This window comes from Myotis myotis, unplaced genomic scaffold (genome assembly GCF_014108235.1).
Source record: "Myotis myotis isolate mMyoMyo1 unplaced genomic scaffold, mMyoMyo1.p scaffold_m19_p_1, whole genome shotgun sequence".
Classification (NCBI taxonomy): Eukaryota; Metazoa; Chordata; class Mammalia; order Chiroptera; family Vespertilionidae; genus Myotis; species Myotis myotis.
Window position 1 is genome coordinate 217,505,003 of NW_023416313.1, and position 12,533 is coordinate 217,517,535.

The following is a 12,533-nucleotide window of genomic DNA, read 5'->3' on the forward strand; positions in this document are numbered from 1 at the left end:
GGGAGCTGTCCAGTCCCTGCCCAGCCCCTGCCCAGCCCCTGCCCAGCCCCTGCCCTGGTCTCTGCACCACCCGGAGCCAAGCTGCCTGGCCTGCACAGAGGCATTTAGCAGCTCAGGTTCCTCAGCCTCTTGCTAAGGGCTGTGCTGAGGGTCCAGGCTGTGTATGCAGAGGAAGAAGCAAACCCTTCGCAGGCTGCAGAGGACAGGTCAGCATCTCTCTGTCCTTTCCCCAGAACCGCCGAGACCTCTGACTCACCTCTGCAGGCTGCAGGTTCGGAAGGCCATTGGCAAATACCGTCTGAAACTCCTGGACACGTTGCCGCTCCCAGGCAGGCTGATTCGGTACCTGAAGTACGAGAACACCCAGTAACCAGGGCACGTGGAGAAGGAGTGCTCCTCAGACTGTTTCACTGAATCTCAGGACAGTGGGGTCCCCAAATCCAGGGGACCTGGTGATGGCGAGGCTGTGGGCTGCTCCCCCTGCGCTGGGGCAGCCGCTGTGACCTCACCGGGTCTCTGGGCCAGAGCTGTGCCCAGAGCAGAGAACGGAATATGTCGAGGAGGAGGAAAATCTTGTTTCTTTGCAAATCGACGAGTAGATCCCAGAGCTTCTCTGCCATCAGGAAGGGCAGGAACTTCCGTTCCGGGTCGGGGCGGCTGGCGGGGGAGAACGTGGGGCGGGGGTGCTGGAGCGCTCAGGGCTGAGTGCCTTCCTGGACAACTTCACTGCGGAGCTGGCCCCGCCCCTGCCCCTCTGCTCTGTGAACCCCTCCACAGGTATGGCCTGTTGGGGGGCTGGGGAGACCCTCGGGCCCAGAGGGCTTCCTGGTACAATAAATGTTGCACAGATGCCTCCTTGCCCAGCGTGGTCCCTCTCACCAGACACGCCAGGGCCTGGGGCCCTCAGCCCTGCTCGTGGTGGGAGTGGGGGCGGGGTGGGGGCTGGGGACCGGGCACATGGGTCTCCTGGGTTTGGGCTGCCCCAGTCCCCATGTGGCTCTGTGGGGTGAGGCAGGCAGGAGCTGCCGGCCACCTTCAATGGTGGAGGTGAGAAAGCTGAGTCCCCGGTGCTGAGACCAGTGCGCCCCGTTTTACGCACGCTGCGGGGCTCCCTGAGTTCTCTTCCCCGGCGTGACGAAAGCATGGCGGGGACCCAGGGCAGGAGAGCCTGTGCCGGCTGCCCCGGGGTCTGGAAGAGCCTTAGGCCAGGTCACACCTGGTTTCAGGCCTGGGAAAGTGAATGGCAGGGCAGGTGTGGGGAGCCCTGGCTGCACGCCCCGCTCTGCCTCTAGCTTGCTCCTCTGGGGCCTCGGGTTCCTCATCGCGGTGGCCCCCGTGGCCTTGCCAGCTCCTACATACGGGCTTTTCAGAGAACCAGTCAGTCCTGGGGCTGCCTGGAGAGGAAAAGCCTTCCGGGCAACACGTTAAAGCCACGGCCAGAGGGGAGTCAGCAGAACTGTGCCCACTCCCTCGCGGCGCAGCGGGCCCGGCACGCACAGCGCGTCCCTGGGGTTCCAGCCCCGAGTGCTTGGCCAGGGTCCCACGCTGCCTTGCTCCAGTGGTCCTGGAAAAGTCCTTGGAAACCCGGTCCTCCCAGACTGGGGATGATCCACCCCGGTGGGCGGGGTGGGGGGCAGCCAGTGAAGGGCTGGAGCAGAAAGGTGTTCAGGTGCAGTTGGTGTGGGGCTGGCTGTCAGGAAACTCTTCATCTCTGGCACTTCTCAGAGGGTCCGAGCAGGCAGGGCCCCAGGCACCCCGGGGCGGTCTAGTGAGGCACCCCTGGAGAAGGGGAGGTTGAGAGGGAGGTGGGAGGCGTAGGGAAGGAGGGCTCAGCCACTGCCCATTGGCACCATTTGCTTATAGGATGTGGGACCCTGGGCTTGGGATGTCCTGGTGCCACATTTGCATTCTTGGATTTTCTTTCTTTTTAAAAATATATTTTATTTGTTTCAGAGAAGAGGAGAGAGGGAAAGAGAGAGAAACATCAATGATGAGAGAGAATCACTGATGGGCTGCCTCCTGCATGCCCCACACAGGGGATTGAACCCAAAAGCCGGGCATGTGCCCCGAAGGGGAATCAAACCGTGACCTCCTGGTTCATAGGTTGAAGCTTAACCTCTGAGCCACACTGGCCGGGGTACTTTCTTTCTTTAAAAAAGTCTTATTGATGAGAGAGAGAGAGAGAGAGAGAGAGAGAGAGAGAGAGAGAGAGAGAGATCCCAGAGCTCCATTGTTTCTGAGGGCCCAGGGAGGTTGGATGGCCCAGTCCACAGCATCACTGAAATACCAGCATGGCAGGACCTACAGACACTGCCCGATAACCAGGAGAGGTGGCCTTCGGTTGTGCAGCGTTTCACCACTTGGGTAGCAGTACTGGCATCATCCCCACATCAACCCGCAGCAGGCCTATTTTCAATTACATTTTTCCAATGAGGAGATTTTGGCACAGAGAGGTTGAGTAACTTTTCCAAGGTCACACAGCTAGTAGGTGGCAGAGCCCCGATTAGTGCTTTTTACATTCTGCTTTACTGTGTGCAGGGGCTGAGCCTCATCGGAATGGATCCACACGCTTGTGACTGGTCCCCTCCCTGCCCCTTAAGACCAGAGCAGCTGGGGGGAGGGTCCTGGCTGAGGGCTCGCTGTCCATGCTGCCTGTGCCGCACGGCCTCTGTGGCTCTGAAGTCCTCCAAGACCAGTGGACACAAACCGATCCCCAGCATGGGCTGCCCGTCCATGTGGATGGGCCTTAGGGGAGCCCTGGGGTACAAATGGGCAGGTGGGAGAGTCCCGTAGCCATCGCTAATCCGGGAGCCTCACGTTAGGATGCTGAGTCCTAATAAAGTGGAAGGCACCACAGAGGGACCATTACCCTCCCACCCGCTTCTGCAGGTGGGGCCAGGAGGCCTGAGAGGAGGTCCAGCCCCACGTCCCACGCAGGACACAGCTCCGCCCCCTGGCACCATCCTCCCTGGTGGCTTGTCCCCCCGCCCCCTCCTTCAAATTGAGCGGTTGGCCTCCAGTGCCCACGCCCACGGCTGGCCTCCCCCAGCTGTCACCTCCATGAGCAGCCCTCCTCCTGGGTGCAGCCAGCACTTCTTAGGCCTGGGGACCATTCAATTTCATGAGACCCAAGGTGTGGAAACTGCAAAAGAAACGCCTTTATTCTTTAAACCTTCTTATTATTTACAAAGAACAAAAATAACAGAACTGAGGTTGGCTTACAGAGTGGGTGGCAGAATAACAGATGTGTAACTCAGGCTTCGGGGGTGATTGGCCGACCAGGGCGAAGCCCCGAGGTCTGCACAGGGACGGGGGGATGATCCCTCGGGCTCTGGCCTGGAGCGGGACCTGCTGAGCCCGGCCCCGCAGCTCCCAAGGCGAAGGCCTGAGAAGGCCGGCCCTGATCCCGCCCGCCCCGCCCCGCACACATATAAAGGGAAGGCTCTCAAGAGGCCACACCACACCGCTGCCCGGCCCCCTGCTCCCAGGGGAGCTCCTGGGGCCCCACACGCCCGCAGGCCTGAGGCGGGAGCGAGGCCCGCAGCCCCGCTAGAGGTAGCCAAAGACGTTGAAGATGGGCGGGGGCATGGCCGGCTTCGTGGGGATGGGCTTCAGGACCACGGGCCTGTATACCTTCTGCCCCGGGCCATCCACATCCTTGGCCAGATGGGCCAGCTCCCCGGGGGAGGCCGGGCTTTTCCTCCACAGGCCCAGGCTGGGGACGGGGCCCTGCGGCAAGGCCCCTGGAGGGCCCGGGTACATGGGCTGTCCATGGTACTGGAAGGGGCAGCAGCTCCAGGCATTGACACGGCCCACCAGGGAGACCCCAGGCAACTTGGGTGGCTCCTTTTCAGCCAGTGCCCTGGGGGACATGGGGATCAGGGCCATGTCGGGCCCGAAGAGCTCCAAGCCCCTGCAGTGTTTCTTACACTCGTAGGGAGGTCCCTCTCTCGGGCCCAGGACCCCCTCCAGCGCCACGGGGTAGCTGTGGGTGGGCCGCGGCTCTTCCCAGAAGGAAGCGGGCAGCTGTCTTTTCCTCATGGGCACCTGGCCAGGCCTGGCAGCTCCTGGATTCTGCCCCTGTAGGGTCTGCTCCCTAGAGAGACACTCCTCCCTGTAGGGGTTCCCCAGAGCCTTCTCCTTGCAGGCCCCACCACTGCTAGGGCTGGCGTCAGGGCCGGGATTGAGGGGCAGCCTCCCGGGGCGGTCCTCAGGCCCCCTTCTCAGGGTAGCCTCGGCCCCTCGGCCTGGGAGGCCCCGAGGCAGCCGGGAGTACTTCTGGGAGAAGCGTTTGAGCTGCTTCTGCAGGTACTTGCGGTGGTCCACAGAGCGGCGGCAGGGCGCCGACTTGTCCAGAGCCGCCTTGATGTCACTGGAAGCCAGATTCACAAAGTTCAGCAGCATCTTCACGTCACTGTCGGATGCCATCACCAGGGGGGCCACTGCACCGGGCTTTCCATGAAGAGGGTGGTCTGCTCGTGGCGGGCAGCTCCAGGGAAGGGCACCGAGCTGACCTGGGGGACACACCGGCCGTTGGAGTCTCTCCAAGCAGCCAACTCAGCCCTCCCCCTCAAAGGCCACGTGGCTGCAAACAGTGGCCCCGGCCCCCCTCCGCCCCTGACAGAGTCCCGGGCAGTGGGACACCCATTCCAGCGTGTCCTGAGCATCGGGGATGGGCCAGGCTCAGACACCTTAGTCTGCTTGGGTCGGTCGCCCTCTCCCTGCAGCTGAGGCTCAAGGAGGTCAGGTGACGTGCCCAAGGTGGCCCAGCCACAAGTGGCGTTGCTGGGGCTGGAGCACAGGTCCCCTCGTTCCCAGCCCACTGTCTCCCACACACCACGCTGCCAACGTGCACACTTGCCAGCCAGGTTTTTCTTTTCTGAGCAGGGGTGACTGCTCCGCTCCCAAGCCAAACCCCGGTCTCCCTGGTGGTGCCCTCCTCCTCCCACCCCCGCCCCAGCCCTGCGAGCAGCAGCCCCCCTCCTCGGTCCCCACGCTCCACCCCCAGCTCTCCTGCGGGACGGGCAGGACCCTGTCTGGCACTCCAGCGCAGGCCTGCCTGGCGGGCTGAGCTCAGGCTGTGGCAGCGGGAACACCCCTGCAGAAGCATCTGCAGCAATTTCATGCCTCCTGGGCCACCTCCCACAGCCCCTCGCCCCTCCCCCGGGCCCCAGCCGGCCCCACGCCCCCACCCAGCCGGGCCGGCCGACTGGGCCTCCACACTGACCGAGGGTGCGGGCCCGGCCGGCCAACGTGGTCCGGCTGGTTCCCGCCGCAGACCTGGGTCAGGCCCGCGCGGCCGGCGAGCTCCGGTTGTCCGGCTGGAAGCGGTTGTGCCGCCCTCGAGTGGGCTGAATGGAGGACAAGTCCCCAGAGCTGGGGGGCCCCCTAGGCCAATCAGGAGCGCCTCTCCAGATACAAAGCATCCCAATCAGGCGGCAGCGCCCCGTTCCCACATTCTTTGCCGTCACAAATTGTCACCATGGGGACCATCACAAAAAAGACAGCTCCCAAATGCAATCATTTCCCGGTAAATTTCTACCCTCAGTCCCTCTCTCCCCCTCGGCCTCCACGCCCTCCTCCCCTTGACCTCGGTTCCCTGGTTTCTCGAGGGGGTGAGGGGTGTGTTTAAAAAGTCCGGGACTGAGGCGGGGCTGGGCCCAGAGACGGGCTGGCCCTCCTCCCCACAGGCTCCCGGCCCGCCCGGCCCGCGGCTGCCATGCTCCAGTGCAGACCATCGGACGGGTAAGCTGGGCAGGCGGCCTTCCCTGCTGTCCTTGAGTGTTGAGTGGCTCCCTCCTCTCCTCTCTCTTTCCCCACCCCGCTCCCCGAGGCAGGCCTGTGAGGGCCGGCGGCACACTGGCGTGGGCATAGGTAGCAGGGAAGGACTCTCTAACGAGGGGCCGGGATATCCATGGGAAGGCAGCCGCAGCTCTCAGGAATCTTGTCTTTATGTTTGCTTCCTCAATTGAGCTGCACAAAGCCTGAATTGCCCATTCAGTGCGGCCGGACAAAAGGTTGGCGTTGCACGGTCCCCTTGCATTTGTAGTCAAACAGTTAGGGACTTAAATCGAGTCGTCATGATGGAGAAAGAGGTGGACAAAGCCCATAGAATTGCCATCAGCAAACATTTTCCTGTGTCATATTAGCCAGTCTCCATGGCTCCCCCTGGCCTGGGGACAATGGCACAAGTCTGCACACTTGGCTACTGTCACCGTGCCAACGGCGGCGGGGCCACAAGCAGGGCCGCTCTGAGCGAGCAAGGGAGCCCAGAGCCGGCCGTGGGCCCTGCCCACCAACTGGCCAGAGGGAAGGTGAGGCCAGTGGCAGAGGGAGGCTGCCTGGGAAATGTGGATGGGCTAGGCCTCCGTGCCAGCCAGCCAGACTGGTGGACCCCCTATACCTCCTGCCTGTCCCCTCCTTCACTCCTCCCTCTTCCTTCCCTTCTCTTTTTTCTACCACCTTCTCCTTCTGTGCCCTGGCTGGCCAAATGGTGGTGCTCTATGCACCAACCCACACCTTGGCACCACCACCTGAAATGCCAGGGACTCCTCTCTGAAGCGCCCCTCCCAGACTGGGAGCACTGACAGGGAGGGCCAGGCTTCACCCGGGAGTGACGGTTCCACCCCCTCCTGCTGGCCAATAGACAGCTGCTACTGCAGGGGACGCCTGCCTGCAGTGACAGGGCTCCAAGCCACCTCCCGCTCTGGCCCGAGGGTCCCTGCAGGCAAAATGAAGGGCTCGGCAGAGAGAGCCCATCCTGGGGAGTCGTGGTTGTATTCTCTGTGCCCCGTTTCCCTGCTGTGGGGGTGGGGGAAGCGTGGACTGAGATGGAGGTGACCTTGAACTGGAGCATCCTGGGTCATTGGCCACCACAAGGCCTGGAGAGCGTGGCCCCTGTTCACAGAAGCCTGTGCGTGGATGAGCGCCAAACCATTGTGGCTTTAAGCCCCTGAGTGTTGGGGATCACTTGTTTCTGCAGCAGAACCCAGCCCACTCTGACCAGTGCAGACTGGAAGCATCCTTTCCGCCCCAAACCACTGAGCACATGCTGCTGGGGACAATGCTGAGGTCATGGGGTTAGGCTGGCACATCTCCCATCACAGCTCCGGCTGCCTCCTGACACACCCAGCCCCCGTGTGTGAGCTCCAGGAGGGCTCTGCCTCTCCGGTGACTAGAATGGCCTTGGCCCAGAGCAGCCCTTGCTGTTGCTGAGGTGGTACTTGATGGCCCGTCGTCTGTGTTTCTCTGGGACTGTGGGTGCCTGGAAAGCAGGAGGCCCTGCTTCCCAACTGCATCCCCTGCACCAGAGCAGGGCTTCTAGAAAGCTCCGTAACGGCACGTAAGCTGTGCGGACTTGCACTTGAGGATCCCTTCCCAACTCGGCCGTGACCGCCTGCAGATCGTCCACTTTCCAGCTGTGCCCACCCCACCCCAAGTGTATCCACCCCACTCAGCGACAGGGACACCCCGCTTCCGGGCAACTCCGCTCCGCACCTGCTGTGTGTCAGGGACTCGAGGGTGCGGGGTGGGCCTGTGCGGCTTGCTCCTCTGTCCGAGGCCACTTGCTGGCGGGGAGATGGGCTTGGTCTTGGTGACTCGGCAGCCACCTCCTGCCCACCGGCCAGTGAGACAGAACCCTGGGTGGCGGCCTGGCACCAGCCACCCCTTGTTTCGATGGCAGGATATGGAGAAAACCGTGATTTACGGAGGTAGGCAGCTGGCACGGTCATTTTAAAAAGCCTGTCCTGCAACCTCAGGGTAGTCATCAAATGCCTACCCAGCACTCATCGCTTGGTCGATGTCCATAACACGTATTAAGGCATTTTTTTCTGCCCAGGTGCCAGGATACTGTCTTGAATGGATAAGGAAACTGAGGCACAGAGCCTGGAGCCTTACCCCAGGTCCCTGCTCAGTAAAGGGCAGGGCTAGGAGGGGGATGCTGGCAGCCAGAGCCGGGCCCTCCGTCACAACCATCGCCTGCTGCTCTCCCCACCGACAACTATCTCCTCCCCCTCCCGCCCCCCACACACAGACCCTCGCTCCCTCCCAGGGCTTCGCTGGCCCAGAGGTGCAGAAGCGCCCGGCCCGCCCCCTGCAGGGGTAGGTCCAACCAGTAGACTCGGGAACACAGCAGCCTGACCAGCGCCTCCATGAGCACAGGACGCAGCTGTCCGGGCGGCTTATGTAACTCACCCCTTACATAAGGGGAGTGTCTCCACCAAAGCCCAGCCCGAGGCCACCTGTCGGTCCGCTGCAGTCAGAGCAAACAGGCTTCCTTGGGCCGGAGGCTAAGGGCTGAAATAAACCCCTTGGCTGCCAGGCCGAGGGCTTCCTGCCCCGGGGACCTCGCCTCAGGACGGCGGCTTAACACCAGCGCGGCTGTGCCCTCAGCGCAGCCGGGGACCTCTGGGACCTCGTGACGACGCAGAGGAGTCACAGCCCATCGGCAGGGACAGCGGCCTCCTAGTCGATGCCTCCCCGTCTCTTCCCCTCTGGGTCCCAAAGCTGCCGCGGTGAAGCCCCTTTTGGGCACATCTCCCTGGAAGGAATAGCATCTCTGTGTCCCTGTTGGGTGTCCGCACGGCCCCACATTCCCACCACGGCCCCGTTTCATGCCTGCCGCCCGCCACACGTCCATCACCTTGACGCGTCCTCAGGTGCCTGCCTCTCTGAGGCGTCTCTCCACCCGACCCAGGCACCAGCCAGGGATGAAAAGTCCGTTTAATCTCAACTGCCAACTCGGATTTGATTGGTGATGGCTGGCGGGTGCCGGGTGGAAAGATTCCGAGGGCCAGGCAGGACTCAGGATCGGCTAGTGCTGTCTTCCATGGGTGTGGGTGGGACAGGCTGACTGTACCTGCCTGATATCCCCGAGGCCCGTTCAGAATAACAGGATGCAGAGCCAGGAGGGTGACGCTTGGCCTCCTTGTAACCCGGCCCCGAGATCTTAACCAAGGGAACAGTGTCCCAGAGGAGGGCAGTGACTCCCCCAGGCACGCAGGTGCTCCCACTTCCCAGGCAGAGTTCATCGGTTCAGTTCAATAAACTGAGACCGGGGGTGGTAGGCACTTTGGAGAACGGAGACTGTGGTGAGTTCGGTGCAATGGAGAGGAGAGGTCACTGCAGGGAGTGGGGCGAGAAAGTTAGGAAGAAAGGCTGTCCTCCATGGGTCTGTGCAAGCAGCAGGCACACGGCAAAGGCCCGTTGAATGAATGAATGAATGAATGAATGAAACGTAGAGTAATACTATTGGTTGGCTCTCGGCCGTCTTGGGGACTCCAATAGCCAGTGTCACCACACCCTGGAAACAGCTTTCATTCTGACCCAGGCACAGCCTCTCGGCTCTACTTGCAAACTACATACTGACCACGTGACACCCTCTCCTCTGCTCCGCCCTGGGACCAGTCCACCACCTCTTACCTCGCCTGGATTGCTTGTCTCCTAACTGGGCTCCTGAGTCTGCCCACAGCAGCCTGTGCTCTTTTTTAAAAGAGAAGCTGGCTCAGCACAGCCCCTGATCCCCCTCCCCCATCGGCTCCCATCTCACTCAGAGCGGAAGTCCTCCAGGGGCCACAAGATCCGCTTCTTCTCCTACCTGCTCCCCTGGACCACCCGCCCCAGCCCCACTGCTCTCCTCGCTGTTCCTCAAACACCAGGCATGCGGCGACCTCAGGGCCTTTGCATCTGCTGTTCCCTCTTCCTGGAATTCTCTTCCCCTCCATCAGTTGGTAAACCACAGGCCATCTGTTTGGGTCAGTAAAGTTTTATTGAGACACAGCTATGTCCTATCCACTGAGGCAGAACGGAGGCGTTATGAGACAGCAGAGGGCGCACAAAGCCTGAAGTATTTACCTTTTTACTGAAAAGTTTTGCCACCCCTGGCGCTGGTCAATGGCAGGGCTCACCCCTTCCTTCACCCCCGTTATGTCTTTACCCACCTGTCTTCCTCTGCGTCCTCCTCACCCTCCATCCCATCCTCCTGCTTTATTCTTCTCCGCACTCGCCCCCATGAAGCACTCAGGACGTTCACGCGCTCACCTCCCTGTTGTCTGTCTGTCCGCTCCCACCAGAGGGCACTCCCACCAAGAGCGAGGTCTTGCATTCTAGCTCACGCTGTGTCCCAGCGTCTCAGACCCAACCTCAGAAATAACTTCCCAATGAAGGAATGTTTCCCACACTCCCGGGCATTGGCCTGGCCCAAACCCCTGGCCTCTGCCTCAGTTTCCCTTGTCACTGAGCTGGGGCCCTGGGAGATTTCTCACCGGGTCTCACCCCTGCAGGCTGAGTCCCTCATGAATGGACACAGTCCCCAGAAACGCCCAGCCTGGGTTCAGGTAAGCCCCACACCACTTCCATTTCATGACATTATCCTCATATTTTAAAAAAAATTAGACATTTTAAAGCAGACGGGGGCGCAGAAATGATAGCACTCACTCGACACAGAAAAGCACTTCCGTGTGATGGTGCAATTCATCAGAATGACAGGGCTCATTTTCAATTTTAATCAAATTCCGTTAAAATATTAGTTAGAAGTGATTAACGCGTTAAATGAAAATAATTTTAAAGGAATTAATATGGATGTTAAACATTAATGAACGGTGCCCAGGGGGACGCAGGGGACGCTGGCGAGTCCCTCTCCTTCTCCCCTCAATCCTGTCACGTGGTCGTCTCATCTGGAGGGACCGTCCAACGTCTGGTCCCAAAAGAGAGTCTAAAACCTGAATGCTGGGCGGGCCTCTAACTCCCACTGGGACCCTGGGGCGGTGCAGGGAGCTGCTGCAGGCCCCTGCTCCCCCCTCCCCCGCCCCGCCCCGCCCCTTCCATCCAGCCCTGTCCCAGCCCCAGGAGTGCTGCTCTTTAAGGTCAGTAAGAGCCTAGCATTCACTGTACGGCGACACGCAGGGCTCACGCTCACGCACCAAATCCTCTAACTGCGCTCTGGGTCCTCTGAGTAACCCCACTTCAGAGGGGAAACCGAGGCACAGAGCGACTGGCCCAGGTTCACGCAGCTAGAACTGGCAGACCTGAGATCTGAACCCAGACCCACCTGCGCTCGGAGACTCCTCCCCGCTTCTCATCGTATCCTGGGGAGGACCAGCCCTCGGAGACGCACCAGCCCCAGGAACACGTATCCTTGGCATCCCCAAGTCACCCCAGGGCCCATCACTCAGCCATCCCCTGAAATGTAGGTGTGCCGGGTAAACCGAGGCAGCAGGGCCAGCGGAGAAGAGCTGAGGCCTGAGGCCCGCCAGGTCTGCTCCCGGAGAACATGGCTTTGACAGCTAAGAGGGTGGGGGCCGGACTTCCTTCTCCTGCAGCGTCTGTGCCCTTTGCATAGGAGGCTGCTCTGGGTCTGAAGGTTCTGCCTCTGGTCCTTGACTTCCGGTCTTGGCTGCCTGCCAGGACCCCGTGGCTCCTGGGAACCTCTTCTCTCCAGAAGACACCCCGAACCACAGAGAGAGCTGGCAGGGACTCGGCAGCCCGTGAGGAACACCAGCAGAGGGGGCTTTGGAGCCACAGACCTGGCGTCAAGCCCCGCGTCTGTCACTTAGCAGCTGGGAGACCAAGGGGAGGTCCCTACGCTCTCTGAGCCTCCGTTTCCTCCTGTCCCCTGTCCCCAGCACCTCCCCGCCGGTCCTGGGAGGAGGTCAAGGTGACACCTGCATGTGCTTAGCCCAGGGCTGGCCTGCCGTCAGCACTTCCATTCGTAAGAGCTGCGCATGGCATCCACTCCCCAGCCGAGGAAACTGGGCAGCCGGGCGAGTTAGTGGCAGGGTCAGGACCAGCCGCCAGCCTCCAGGACCCGTGCTCCCTCCCCCTCCCTCTTCGGAGCCCAAGTTTTGCACGTTGGCAGGATTCTCCTCCGAACTCGCAGCCTTGGTCCCAAATAGCCACAAGGGGGCGCCCTTGGCATCGGTCAGGGTTTCCTTCTGTCTGTGCCAACATTCACCGCCTCCTAGGCCTGAAGCCCATGCTCCTGCCCCTTCTGCGTTCTGATGAGACGTCCCCACCCCAGCTCCTTGGAGGTATCCCAGAGCCCCTGCTCATTCCCGCCCCCCTCCTCCAACCTCTACCCCCCACTCCAGCTCCTTGGAGGTATCCCAGAGCCCCTGCTCATTCCCGCCCCCTTCCTCCAACCTCTACCCCCCACTCCAGCTCCTTGGAGGTATCCCAGAGCCCCTGCTCATTCCCGCCCCCTTCCTCCAACCTCTACCCCCCACTCCAGCTCCTTGGAGGTATCCCAGAGCCCCTGCTCATTCCTGCCCCCTTCCTCCAACCTCTACCCCCCACTCCAGCTCCTTGGAGGTATCCCAGAGCCCCTGCTCATTCCCGCCCCCCTCCTCCAACCTCTACCCCCACCCCGGGATTGTGAGGAGACTGGGGATCCTCTGAGACCCCATATTGGTTCTGGCCAGCAGGGATTTCACAGTGGCTTCAGGAGTACAGTTACGTTGTTTGGTTGCCTCTTAGCATCCACCCACACTCCCATCGGTCCAGCCACAACACCTGCTCAGCGCCTGCCTGCAGGA

At 61.4% G+C, this 12,533-nt stretch overlaps 2 protein-coding genes across 4 annotated transcripts in view; one reads left to right on the forward strand and one right to left on the reverse strand.

The window, feature by feature from the left end:
* The window catches only part of ASB2 (ankyrin repeat and SOCS box containing 2), a 35,388-nt gene extending 34,541 nt beyond the window's left edge, over nucleotides 1-847 (forward strand). For 2 of the 3 annotated variants that reach the window (XM_036315913.1, XM_036315919.1), the window contains one exon: nucleotides 234-847. In XM_036315913.1, coding sequence (XP_036171806.1) covers nucleotides 234-370 — 137 coding nt within the window. In that variant the 3' untranslated portion in view covers nucleotides 371-847. The remainder of the gene's footprint in view (nucleotides 1-233) is intronic. The other variant, XM_036315910.1, reaches the window with a different exon arrangement.
* Nucleotides 848-3,431: 2,584 nt separating this feature from the next.
* On the reverse strand, nucleotides 3,432-5,426 carry FAM181A (family with sequence similarity 181 member A). Its single transcript, XM_036325581.1, is given in 2 exon segments — nucleotides 3,432-4,514; nucleotides 5,228-5,426. Coding segments are annotated over 2 exon segments (1,164 nt in total). The 3' UTR covers nucleotides 3,432-3,549.
* Between the last annotated feature and the right edge of the window lie 7,107 nt (nucleotides 5,427-12,533).